This window comes from Rhinatrema bivittatum, chromosome 2 (assembly GCF_901001135.1).
Source record: "Rhinatrema bivittatum chromosome 2, aRhiBiv1.1, whole genome shotgun sequence".
Classification (NCBI taxonomy): Eukaryota; Metazoa; Chordata; class Amphibia; order Gymnophiona; family Rhinatrematidae; genus Rhinatrema; species Rhinatrema bivittatum.
The window spans coordinates 33,210,607-33,224,282 of NC_042616.1; the positions used below are offsets into that span (position 1 = coordinate 33,210,607).

A 13,676-nucleotide genomic window follows, 5' to 3' on the forward strand; every position below is an offset into this window, starting at 1 on the left:
GGGTCTCATCTTCATCAGCGGGATCCTGCACCTGCTTCCATCCGGCGGTGCTTTGGACAGCCCGGGTTTTGGGTCCTTGAGGCAAAGGAGCATAAAATCAGGCAGCTAAGGGCACCTCATCAGCTGGCTCATGGCACTGCTCCCATCTGGCAGTGATTTGGACAGTCTGGGGTTTGGGTCCTTGAGGCAAAGGAGCATAAAATCAGGCAGCTAAGGGCACCTCATCAGCTGGCTCACGGCACTGCTCCCATCTGGCAGTGATTTGGACAGCCTGGGGTTTGGGTCCTTGAGGCAAAGGAGCATAAAATCAGGCAGCTAAGGGCACCTCATCAGCTGGCTCGTGGCACTGCTCCCATCTGGCAGTGATTTGGACAGCCTGGGGTTTGGGTCCTTGAGGCAGGGGAGTATAAAGTCAGTTGGCTGGCTGTGCACAACCGTTACTCGGCGCGCCTAAAATATATATACACGAGCTGGATGTCCCTTTGCTTCATTTTTTTTTCCTATAACAGCATGGAGAAGAAAAGGAAAGGGAAAAGTGTGACTCCAAATGCTGCCTCAAGTCCAGTGAGGGGCTGCCTTGATAGCCATTTTTCTGGACCTACTATTCAGCTTGGATTGGGATCTGGTGACCTTTCAAGTGAGGCTTCACTTATCTCCGGAGCTCCTACCCCTCCTCCTTCCCTGATTACTTTTTCCAGAGGGAGCATTGAGGTTTCTGCCTCCTCACAATCTAATGTATTAAACTTGAGGGGTATGGATATGAATACCTCTAGGGGGGGGGAGTCTATACTTGGGTGGTGAAATTCATCTTCCCCAGATTGTCAAGGCACCAACTTCACAAAAGGATAAAAGGCTGTAGATTGTCTCTGGTGAGGTGCCTTCTGGAGAAGGGAATATTGGAATAGGTGTTCCTATCTCTGTAGCAGTTATGCCAACTGTAAAATTTCCCTCATATTTTGAAAATAGTTATTCAGCAGATATTAACCAAAACTTGTGAAAAATTAATATACAAAAGTTTCCTTGCCCTGGAATTATTTTTCCAAAGATTTTAACTTATTATGAGGTACCAAACAACCTTTCATATAAGTAACTAGAGATGATTGCACCCCATATTTTTAAAAAAATGCCAATTTTTCAGCCATATCATTAACTTTAGTGCCCAAATCTGAAAATTTAGCGATAGTTCCAGTAGAAAGAGAGCACAATTGTCCCACAGTAGTAACTAAAGAATATTCTGTCTGGGTGACAACTCTCCAGATGTTCTTAAGTGTAACCATGTCAGGTTCAGGAAGGCTATCTGCAGATCCTGAGAGACTTAAACCTATAGATCTTGCCAGATAAAGTTATATCTTTATCTAGATGTTACTAGATAAGGAAGGGTTTATTGAGGAAGTCAGAGAAGAAAGCAGTGTAGATTTATTAGCTTCTTTTGACAGGACTAATGTTACTGCCTTTCTTCAAGATTCACCTTATAATCTTGCTACTAGAGCAACCATGGTTTGTCCTTTTGTATCAGAGCAGAATAAAAATAGTTCTTAGACAGTATTTTAAAAATAAAAATGCCTTTTGTGGATATAAAGGCCAAACGTTTCCTAACGCATCCCAGGAGACCCAGATGCATAGGAAGGCGTTTTTACAGTTAAAATTATGAGTTGTCTCTCTGAGTGCATCCTTTTTCCTAAAGTTTCCCTGTAAATGTTTAGTTATCCATTTAGGCAACAGTATATCTTTACTGATTCTTTACAGACCTTTATTGTTGATAAATCTGCTGTGAGTTAATGAAGGGAGAGGCTGGGTTATTGTATGGGGGTACATATTTGTATTTAGTTTGAGCCAACTATGGGATATGGTGATTTTTTTCCTTATTCTTATCTGTTTTTCTTTTATATGGAGTCCCTAGTAATGGGGACTTGTATTTGATGCACAATGTGGCTGTTTTTTTTTTTTATAATTTATTTCCTATTATAATGGTTGCTTGATGCATACTTATTTTTCCTGGGTTTTTTCTCACGTTTATGAAAAAATTCAATAAAGATGCATTTGAAAAAAAACCAAACATTCTCTGTTTGAACTGCAGGATACTGTACCTATGGAGCCCCGTATAGTTCAAATATCTGCTGTTAGAACTGTGTGATCCCATGTAGTTCTAACAACAGATATCTGAATCACATGGGCTGAGGGATTCTGCTAGCGTGTAGAGTCTGACTTATTCTGATTTTCTAATAGTAGGTATCCTGTATTGGTATTCTAGAGCCTATAGTAATATTCACAGTGCTGCCCCTTCCCAGGTACAGTTGCTGTTGGAGTGCTGGCAGTTCCTGAACATACCCAGATCATTCCAGACCAGTGGGTTTAGGCCTCCCTACCAGCAGATGGAGGCAGAGAACAAACCTTGAGGCACTACTATATTACCGAGAGTGCCACCTGCAGTCCCTCAGTATTTCTCTGTCTCTAGCTTGGACATTTGTGAAGTGGAGCAGCTCCCCGAGGTGTCAGGTTCTGTTTGCGGGCCATCCCTCGTTTTGAGCCGGACGGACGGACGGGGGGGGGGGGGGGGGGGGGTTGGATGCCCCTGGCTGTTTCAGCCCGATGTTTCTGGGGCCCCTGATAGGCAGGGGACTGGCTCACTCTCTGCATTCCGAGGTCCCCTCCTACCCGCCGCTGGACTCTCCAGGGAAGTATCCTTGCTGGGGATTTTTGCTTCTTTCTCTTTAGAAACATAGAAACATAGAAATGACGGCAGAAGAAGACCAAATGGCCCATCCAGTCTGCCCAGCAAGCTTCCCTCATTTTTTCTCTCATACTTATCTGTTTCTCTTAGCTCTTGGTTCTATTTCCCTTCCACCCCCACCATTAATGTAGAGAGCGGTGATGGAGCTGCATCCAAGTGAAATATCTAGCTTGATTAGTTAGAGGTAGTAGGGGTAGTAACCGCCGCAATAAGCAAGCTACACCCATGCTTATTTGTTTTTACCCAGATTATGTTATACAGCCCTTATTGGTTGTTTATCTTCTCCCCTGCCGTTGAAGCAGAGAGCTATGCTGGATATGCATCGAAAGTGAAGTATCAGGCACATTTGGTTTGGGGTAGTAACCGCCGTAACAAGCCAGCTACTCCCCGCTTTGTGAGTGTGAATCCTTTTTTCTTCTCCCCTGCCGTTGAAGTTATGCTGGATATGCGTGAAGTATCAGTTTTTCTTTTCCCCTGCCGTTGAAGCAGAGAGCTATGCTGGAAATTTGTGATGTATCAGTCTTTCTCCCATGCCGTTGAAGCAGAGAGCCATGCTGGATATGCGTCGAGAGTGAAGTATCAGGTACATTTGGTTTGGGGTAGTAACCGCCGTTACAAGCCAGCTACTCCTGTCTTTGTGAGTGCAAATCCTTTTTTCCACATTTCCTCTTGCTGTTGAAGCTTAGAGTGATGATGGAGTCACAGTAACCATGTGTATGTTTATTGAATAAGGGTATTGTCTCCAGGCAGTAGCCATCATTCTGGCGAGTCACCTACTCTTCATTGGCGGCCTCTTGACTTTATGGATCCACAGTGTTTATCCCACGCCCCTTTGAAGTCCTTCACAGTTCTGGTCTTCACAACTTCCTCCAGAAGGGCATTCCAGGCATCCACCACCCTCTCCGTGAAGAAATACTTCCTGACATTTGTTCTGAATCTTCCTCCCTGGAGCTTCAAATCGTGACCCCTGGTTCTGCTGATTTTTTTTCTTATGGTAAAGGTTTGCCGTTGCCTTTGGATCATTAAAACCTTTCAAGTATCTGAAAGTCTGTATCATATCACCTCTGCTCCTCCTTTCCTCCAGGGTGTACATATTTAGATTCTTCAATCTCTCCTCGTACGTTATCCGATGAAGATCCTCCACCTTCCTGGTCGCCCTTCTCTGTACCGCTTCCATCTTGTCTTTGTCTTTTTGTAGATACGGTCTCCAGAACTGAACACAGTACTCCAGGTGAGGCCTCACCAAGGACCTGTACAAGGGAATAATCACTTCCCTTTTCTTACTCGATATTCCTCTCTCTATGCAGCCCAGCATTCTTCTGGCTTTTGCTATCGCCTTGTCGCATTGTTTCGCAGACTTCATATCATTAGACACTATCACCCCAAGGTCCCTCTCCTGCTCCGTGCACATCAGCCTTTCCCCCCACCCCCCCCCCCATCGAATACAGTTCATTCGGATTACCGCTCCCCATATGCATGACTTTGCACTTCTTGGCATTGAATCTCAGCTGCCATATCTTCGACCACTCTTCCAGTTTCCTTAGATCCCGTCTCATTCTCTCCACTCCTTCCGGCGTGTCCACTCTGTTGCAGATCTTAGTGTCATCCGCAAAAAGACAAACCTTACCTTCTATCCCGTCCGCAATGTCGCTCACAAAGATATTGAACAGGACCGGTCCCAACACCGATCCTTGCGGTACACCACTTAAAACCGCTCTCTCTTCAGAGAAGGTTCCGTTTACCATCACACATTGTCTTCTGTCCTTCAACCAATTTGCAATCCAGGTCACCACCTCGGCACTCACTCCTAAGCTTCTCGTTTTATTCACCAGTCTCCTGTGCGGAACCGTATCAAAAGCTTTGCTGAAATCCAAGTATATGACATCGAGCGCTCTTCCTTGATCCAATTCCTTGGTTACCCAGTCAAAAAAGTCAATCAGATTTGTCTGACAGGATCTTCCCCTGGTGAATCCATGTTGCCTCTGGTCCATCAATTCTCCGGACTGTAGATAGTTCACTATTCTCTCTTTTAGCAGAGACTCCATTACTTTTCCCACCACCGAAGTGAGGCTAACCGGTCTGTAGTTGCCAGCCTCCTCCCTGTTCCCACTCTTGTGAAGTGGGACCACCACCGCTCTTCTCCAATCTCTTGGCACCACTCCCGTTTCTAGGGATCTATTGAAAAGGTCACACAGCGGACCCGCCAGAACATCTCTGAGCTCCCTCAATATCCTTGGATGAATCCCATCAGGCCCCATGGCTTTGTCCACTTTCAGGTTCTTTAGCTCTTCCCACACATTTTCTACTGTAAAAGGATTTTCATCTATTCCACTTCCCTCCAGTTTCTTGTTGTGTAGAGATGGTCCTTCTCCAGGGTCTTCTTTAGTGAACACAGAGCTGAAGTATTCGTTTAATATTTCTGCCATTTCTTCGTCTGTCTCCACACATTGATCATTACCACCTTTCAATTTCACTATACCACTTTGGACCTTTCTCTTTTCGCTGATGTATCTGAAAAATGTTTTGTCACCATTTTTTATCTACTTGGCAATCCTCTCTTCTGCTTGATTTTTTGCCAACTTGATTGTTTTCTTCGTCTCCCTCAGTTGATACAAATATTCTTCTTTGTGCTCCTCCCTTTGGGATCCTTTATATTTCTTGAATGCTGTTCTTTTAGCTTTAATTTTGTCAGCCACCTCCTTTGAGAACCAGATAGGTTTCAATTTTCTTTGTGGGTAAAGATAATTTAAAAACTTGCATTTGCTTCTGCGGAGGCTGTGGAGAGTTTCCAGTCTGAGATAATTGATCTGGGGGACTTTACTGGGCACGGCCGGCCTCCAGAGCGATTGAGGCCAGTAAGGGAGTGGGAGCAGTGTGGGCAAGTGCAGGAGCCTTCTCCCGACAAGGGACTTGTGATTTCAGCATGCCGCAGTTTTTTTCGGTAGACCCACGTTTCGTGCACTCTACCTGCTCGTCTTGGCCTTTCTCCTGCGCTCCAGCGATTGCTCCGCGGCAGCACTTCCGGGCGGCTCAGCCATCACATAGTGAGGCCCACTTAGCGGAGTAGTGCGTCTGCTTAACGGGGAGATTGAATTTCTGCCGGGATGGCAGCAGCCTGAAGGCCTGTGGTACTTGACCCACCTGCCTGAGTCCCCTCTCCCTGTGCACAGGTTGTGCCTTGGGGGGGGGGAGGGCTCTCCTCCAAGGGGCCCAAGCTCAGGAGGACCTCCTGATCGGGGGGGGGGGGGAGGGTTCTGCAGCAGAGGTCAAGGGGGGGTTCCCCACCTGCTACTCCCGCGAGAAATCGCAGCAACACTGAATCCCCTCTTTCCCCTGCAGTGCAGAGTCTCCATCCAGTAGCAGGCCTTAGGAAGTCCGGGAGGCTTTTCCCCAGAGTTTATTTTGGATGCACGACGCCTTCCTGGCTCAGAAGGCAGGTGCTCTGAGATCCAGGGAGAAGTCCTCTGGGTCATCTAAGAGACCACACTCGGGGTCTGTGGACTCTCTGGACAGTGCAGCCAATCGTCATGGATCACGGGTCTCTCATCTGGACCCTGTCCCCAGGGATCTGGATGACTTGGATGAGCTGTAGGAGGACCCAGAGGTAGACCCAGATGTTGGTCTGAGTCCTGGCCCTGATGCCATCAAGGATGATCCAGATTCTGTGGATGCTTCCTTGGCAGATAGTGATGACCCTCATGTAGTTCACCTGTTTAAAAGGAGGAGTTGCAACCTCTCATTCCCTAGGTGTTAGATGAGCTGGGGGTCAAGGTAGATCCAGAGGAGTCGGACATCGAGTGAGGCAACCCAGTTCTTGATGGAGTGCGGATTCCTCCTAGCGCTTTCCCATTCCTAAGAAGATTCAAAAGCTTATTAGCCGGGAGTGGGATTCCCTGGAAGCAAGCTTGAAGGTGGGAAGAGCGATGTCCAAGCTATAACCCTTGCTGGACAAGCATTTGGATCGTCTGAATGCCTTGGGTGGATGCGGCGGTCTCTGCGATGAACAAGAAGACTACCATTCTAGTAGTGGGATCGGCCGCGTTGAAGGATACCCAGGATCGCAAGCTGGAAGTGCATTTGAACTGCACATTTGAGGTATCCATCTTGGGCCTCCGGGCAGCCATTTGTGCCAGCTTGATGCAACACACCTGCTTATGCTGGATTCAGAAACTGTAGGAGCCGACATCCTCAGCAGTGCTATCCCCCGATCAGGCGGTGCATTTTGAGGCGGGAGTGGCTTGTATCAGTGGTCCCCAACCTTTTTTGCACCAGGGACCGGCTTCAAGCAAGACCATTTTTCCATGGCCCGGCAGGGCAGGGTGGGAGTGGGACAGGGGCAGGGGGTCATATGGGGGCGGGGTTATGGATGGGGTTGGATTTTAGTGCATACTTATTTAATTATGACATTTATAAATCCTGCACCTCCAGTTCTGTAACTCTGTGCATTCACTGAAATTCCCCCAAACAATGGAGCTTGGATGTTTCCCTTACAGCTCATCATACTAAAAGATATTTTCAAATTCTGGTGTCACCTCACAGTAACAGCAGCACAAACACCTTCCACTGCCAGACACAGACAGGCCGATTCAGTAAAGTCCGCGGGAGAGCGCCATTTTGAATACTGGCAGCAGATCACCTTTGCCCTCACTATGTCACAGGGGCCGACCGTCGGTACCTATGGCATAGTGAGGGCAAAGGCGATCGGCGCCATTTTGAGTACTGGCATCGGACGGCTGGCTTGCAGGAGGTCGCTCCCGGACCCCCGCTGGACTTTTGGCAAGTCTTGTGGGGGTCAGGAGGCCCCCCCAAGCTAGCCAAAAGTCCCTGGGGGGTCCCGGAGCGACCTCCTGCACTCCGGCCGTCCGATGCCAGTACTCAAAATGGCGCCGATAGCCTTTGCCCATACTATGTCACAGGGGCTACCGGTGCCATTGGTCAGCCCCTGTCACATGGTAGGAGCACAAGATGGCGCCGATGACCATGTGACAGGGGCTGACCAATGGCACCGGTAGCCCCTGTGACAAAGGCTATCGGCGCCATGATGAAACCGGTTCCGAGGGTGTGAGTGCAGGGGATGTCTCCTGGACACTCCACTGGACCACCAGGGAGTTTTGGTAAGTCTTGGGGGGTTCAGGAGGGTGGGGGGTTTGTTTAAACTTTTATTTAGGTGGCCGTATAATTCGGGGAAGATTCGTGTACTCGTGGGGAATCGTGATACGTTTCGCTTCCCCACGAATACTACGAATTGTGTAATATACGTTGCGGATAGCCAATACGGCGAAAACGAATGCACACCCCTAGTTGATAGCCCTGGACGCCATAGTGCCGGTGCTGCCCATTGAACAGGGGCAGGGAAGGTACTCCATCTATTTCCTGGTTCCAAAAAAGGAGGGCACCTTTTGCCCCATCTTGGATTTACAGAAAGTGAACTTGAGCCTACAAGTGCCGCGCTTCAGAATGGAGACACTGTGTACAGTGATTGCAGCGGTCCGCAAAGGCGAGTTCCTGGCGTCCTTGGATCTGACAGAGGCCTTCTGCCATTCCTATTCGGAAAGACCATCAGAAGTTTCTGCGTTTCAAAGTACTGGGTCAGCATTTTCAGTTCCAGGCTCTCCCTTTTGGCCTAGCTATGGCCCCATGAACATTCTCGAAGGTGATAGTGGTCATGGCTGTGGCCTTAAGGAAGGAAAGAGTGTTGGTCCATCTGTAGTTGGATGATTGGCTTATCTGTGCGAAGACTGAAGAGGACTGCACTTGTTCCGTGCAGCAAGTGATGCAAACTCTGAGCAATTTGGGATGGGTGATCAACGTGGTGAAGAGCCACTTGGTTCCATCTCAGTCTCTCGAGTATCTAGGAGCCCGTTTCAACACCCTGAATGGCCGAGTGTTCTTGTCGGCGGACAGGGTATGAAGGGTGTAGGAAGAAGTTTCTCGTCTGCTGCGTCTACCAATACCAAGGGTCTGGGACTAGCTGCAGGTCTTGGGTTCTATGGCATCGACATTGGACCTGGTTCCGTGGGCCTTTGCTCATATGCGGCCCCAGCAGAGGGTGCTGTTATCCCGGTGGAAACCGGTGTTGGAGCAGTTTTTTCTTCCTTTTGAAGGAGACCAAGATCAGCCTGGATTGATGGCTGTTGAAGACCAATTTGGAGAGAGGAATGGACCTCTATAATCCAGGATTGGGAGGTGGTGACCACAGATGCCAGTCTCAAGGGATGGGGAGTGGTATGTCTGGGCTATTCGGCTCAGGCCCTGTGGTCACTGGCAGAACAGACCTGGTCTATCAATCATTTGGAAATGAGCAGTCCGCAGAGAGTTGGTTGTGTTTCTGTCCTTGATCCGGGTCACATAGTGCGGGTGCTGTCAGACAATGCAACAACAGTAACTTACATCAACCGCTAAGGAGGAACAAGGAGCCATGCGGTGGCACGAGAAGCGCATCTGCTCTTTGTGTGGATGGAACGCCACCTAGAAGGAATTGCAGCCTCCCACACTGCAGGAGTCAATAATGTACAGGCAGATTTCTTAAGCCATCAACAGCTGGATCAAAGGGAGTGGGAATTGTCCCCAGAGGCGTGGAACCACATTTGTGCCAGATGGGGAACTCCTTAACTGGATCTCATGGCCACATGGGCCAATGCAAAGACAATGTGGTTTTTCAGTCGCAGAAGGGAGCTCAGTGCAGTGGGGCTGGATGCCTTAGTATGTCCATGGTTGACGGGGATTCTGCTGTATGTCTTCCTCCATGGCCGCTCGTAGGGCGTGTGCTACGACACATAGAAGCACATCCAGGGATGGAGATACTAGTAGTGCCCGAGTGGCTGCTGCGTCCCTGGTTCGCGGATCTAGTCCATCTGGCGGTGGGCGGTCCTCTTTGTCTCATCTGCGGGGCTTACTGTGCCAAGGTCCCATATTTTCAGATTGGAAAGATCACTTTTGTCTCGTGGCCTGGCTTTTGAGAGGCATCGTTTGCGCATGAAGGGATATTCGGAACCGGTGATTGCTATCCTTCTCCAGGCTAGGCGATCAGCTACCTCCTGACTTATGTCAGGGTTTGGAAGGTGTTTGAGGCCTGGTGTACACAGCACGGCTTGGATCTTCTTTTAGCTTCCATTCCGCATATTTTGTCCTTTCTGCAGCAGGGTTTATCCAAGGGTCTGGCTTACATTTCGCTGTGGGTCCAGGTTTCGGCTCTGGGCTGCCTTCGAGGCAAGGTCAGGAGAAAGCCTTTGGCCTCTCATCTGGAGGTCATTTTTCTGAAAGGAGTGAAGCATTTAAAGCCTCCAGTTAGAAAGGTCTGCCTGGATTGGAATCTCAATTTAGTATTGCGGGCTCTCTGACGCACCTTTTGAGCCTTTACATCAGGCCACCGTGAAAGATCTTAATTTGAAGACGGTCTTTCTAGTGGCCATTTGCTCTGCCAGATGAATTTCGGAGATTCAGGCCCTCTCATGTCGCGACCCTTTCTTGCGGATCTCCAACAACAAGGTGTCCTTGCGTACTGTCTTCCTTTTTGCCTAAAGTGGTATTGGCCTTTCATGTTAATCAGATGGTGGAATTACTGGGCTTCCCGGATTGGTCTCGGGATCCTACGATGGGCAGGGGCCTTCACCTCCTGATGTTCATCACTAATTCTTTCTGATGGTCAGATCACTTTTTGTCTTGTTTGGCGGAGCGAAGAAAGGGGAAAGGGCATCGAAGGCTACCATGGCTCACTGGTTAAAAGACATGATTTCTTCAGCCTATATTTGTGAGGGCCTCTCTGTCCCAGCTGGCCTTAAAGTGCATTCCACGTGGGCGCAAGCGACCTTTTGGGTGGAATGTCAGTTACTTTCTCTCCAGGAGATTTGTAAGGCAGCCGCCTGGTCCTCGCTTCGTACTTTTACAAGGCATTATTTCCTGGATGTGCATTCTCTGGATTCGGCTAATATCGGGGAAAGCATTCTTAGAGCGGGTCTTTTTGGTACATCCCATTGGTCTGGAATGATCTGGTTTTGTCCAGGAAAGGAAAATTGGCTCTTACCTGCTAATTTTCATTCCTGTAATACCGCAGATCATTCCAGAGGCCCACCCCGGTATGGCTGCCGAAAGACTGACTCCTGATTAGGTTTCTAATGCATTCTGAAAAAAAAAAATTGCTATTGAGAATTCTTAATCTGGTTGAGATCCACAGTTGGCTGTGGCATTGACACTGTTCAGTTCAGGGTATTCCAACCCTAGTTTCTAGTTCGCCCTAATATTAGGGGGTGATATTTCTTTTGGCTTGGATACAGGTTTATACTGAGGGACTGCAGGTGGCACTCTCGGTTATGTAGCAGTGCCTCAAGGTTTTGTTCTCTGCCTCCATCTGCTGGTAGGGAGGTATAAACTCACTGGTCTGGAATGATCTGCGGTATTACAGGAACGAAAATTAGCAGTTATGAACCAATTTTCCTTTAATGCAGTATGTTATGGCTGGTTTACTATATAGGTTCTGAGTGTCATTTTTGCAGGATTTTCTTTTATTTCACAAAGTTTCTGGCAGTGAAAGGTGTTTGTGTGGCTGTTACGGAGGTGACAACAGACTTTGATTTTTTTTGTTTTGTTAGTGATGGCCTGTCTCTTGGAAAGTGTATTCCTTTTGGGTGCCTTGGTGGGGGGTGAAGGGCATCTCATGCCTTGCCTCAGGCAGCAGATTGCCTTGAGCCTCCTCTGATTGCCAACACCAGTTAGTATTAATTTAAAGCTCTGCTCCCACTTAAGGCTGCTAACATTGAACTGCTTCCCCTCGCTTAATATGGTCATCAAAGGCTGGCTCAATGTCATGTGTGTTAGAGCATCAAAGGGGACATTTTGGGCTTGGCCTTTGTTGATAATGTCGGCTGGGAGGCACATTCCAATTGTAACTTGGAATAAAAAATATATTAAATTATATTTAGAATGTGTAATGAAGGAACCTATGATGAAAAGATTTGAGTCACTATCTGTGTAATATTTGCAAAGCAAATAAGGGTCCTTTTTTCCCAGTTTGGGCTGTGTGTGATTGAAGGTATTTTTGAATTTCATGAGACTAAATTTGAAGGTAGGTGGTGCGTAAATCTTTTATTTTGGAAGGCTGAGCTGACTGGCACTGCAGGTATCAGCACAGCCTTTATCCAGGAGTTCCCCCTGTGTTTCATTTGCTTCCGAGCCCTAACGTGCAGCAGGGAACAAGAAAAGTGGCCACACAGAGTCTGGGGTGCCATATCTGCCCCGTGGTTCTAGAGGCGCCAGCTGCCTCACTGCTGCTGGGAGTGCCTGGCTTTGTGAAACAATTTCTGGTTTCTCCCAGAGAGATGAGGCTCATTTGCTTAGAAAGTCAAGGCTTCTGATGTCCAGTTGGCTCACATATTATTTGCAGCTCAGGGGGTGTCTCGGAAGTTGGGCTGGGGACCCAGCTATTTGCTTTAGTGCTGTCACTTTGGGCCAGGGCTCTTCAGCTTTTTCAGCCACTTTTTGCAAGTTATTTTTGTGGAGGTTTAGCCTGTCCATGCCTTTTCTATGCACTGACTATGACTCATAGGATGCAGATTTACCTTTGTGGGCATTTGTGAGGGGGAATTAAATTAACAGGCTTCATGATGTGACATTAATTCTCACATGCTTTCCTTTTGAGTAGAATTTCATTTTAATTCACTTACATTTCATGCAAACATCTTCTATCTCCCATTTTCAGGTTCTGCATTATTTGAAAAACATCCATTTTAAGAGCCAGACAGGTGAAAACATATTTTTTGATAAAAATGGAGACGTTCCTGCTTTTTATGATATAATGAATGTGCAGATATCCCACAATTACACATTCAAGCTTGTGAAAGTTGGGAAATTTGACCCCTGGGCACCCAGAGGTAAAGAGGTCAGGATCAACATGAGTTCTATCATGTGGAACAGCAGAGACTCTCAGGTGAGAATCAAAATGCTCAGCAGTTCTTCCTTCTCCTGTTTGGGTTTCCAGCAAAGCCGGATCCAGGCCTGGGATTCATGCCATGAGCCTTCATGGTAGGGTATGGGGATACCATTGGATAACCTGCACGACACTATCTCCCATAATCAGCAGGATTTCTCAAATAAGTTAGGCTTTGGGTGAACCTTCCGCCCCGGTCCATCCACGCTCCATGCTCTCGTGCGACTCCAGATAAAAGCACATGATTCATTCCATCTGAGTCCAACCATCTCACTGATTTCTTTGCACACATATAACATGACAGATGGAGGTTATACTTGAGGTAGTTCTTACAGTTCAATACAATTGATATTAATCCTGTCTGATTATCCATGTCAGACAATGCTGTTCATTTGTTGAGATACCACTACTACTTTTTGTGAGCATGCTACTCACAAAAAGATGGCTTGCCCCATGCCTCAACAAGAGGAGTCCAGATAAATCAGTGGCATTTCCCTCCCTGGAACTTGTGAATGCTGTACAGGGAACTGGCTTCTCTAGGGCTGCATGCTGAAAAGAGACATCTTGCCTGTTCCAAAGCTCGCCAAGGAATGACTCCATTAAAGTTGGAACATGCTCAGATAAAACAATAACAAAACATTATCAATTCCATAAGGGGTGCAAGAGTACCGTTCTAATTAATAACCACGGATTACTTATTACCCCCCAAAACCTGGCATCCCCAACAGGTACACTCATTTAACAACATTTAAGTAAATTGATAATTAGATAACTCAATACATTAAGAAGCCAATACTCAGTGCTACTTAGCCAAATAAGTAGGGACTTATCCAGCTAAGTGACAGGAGCTGAATATCCGGTCCAGTTCAGCGGCTGCCACTTAGCCAGATAAGTAACGAAGTCTAAAAAGTGCTACTTAGCCGGCTAAGACGCGCGCATGGATATGTATTTTTTTTTATCATGTGTACAGATGTATACACACATTACATAAAATATATATAGATCTACCCAAAAACCTGTTCA

General features: G+C 47.3%; 1 protein-coding gene across 1 annotated transcript in view; it reads left to right on the forward strand.

Moving 5' to 3' along the window:
- The window catches only part of LOC115083176 (extracellular calcium-sensing receptor-like), a 139,713-nt gene that overhangs the window by 70,492 nt on the left and 55,545 nt on the right, over positions 1-13,676 (forward strand). Inside the window, exon 6 of the mRNA XM_029586982.1 lies at positions 12,426-12,653. Coding sequence (XP_029442842.1) covers positions 12,426-12,653 — 228 coding nt within the window. The remainder of the gene's footprint in view (positions 1-12,425; positions 12,654-13,676) is intronic.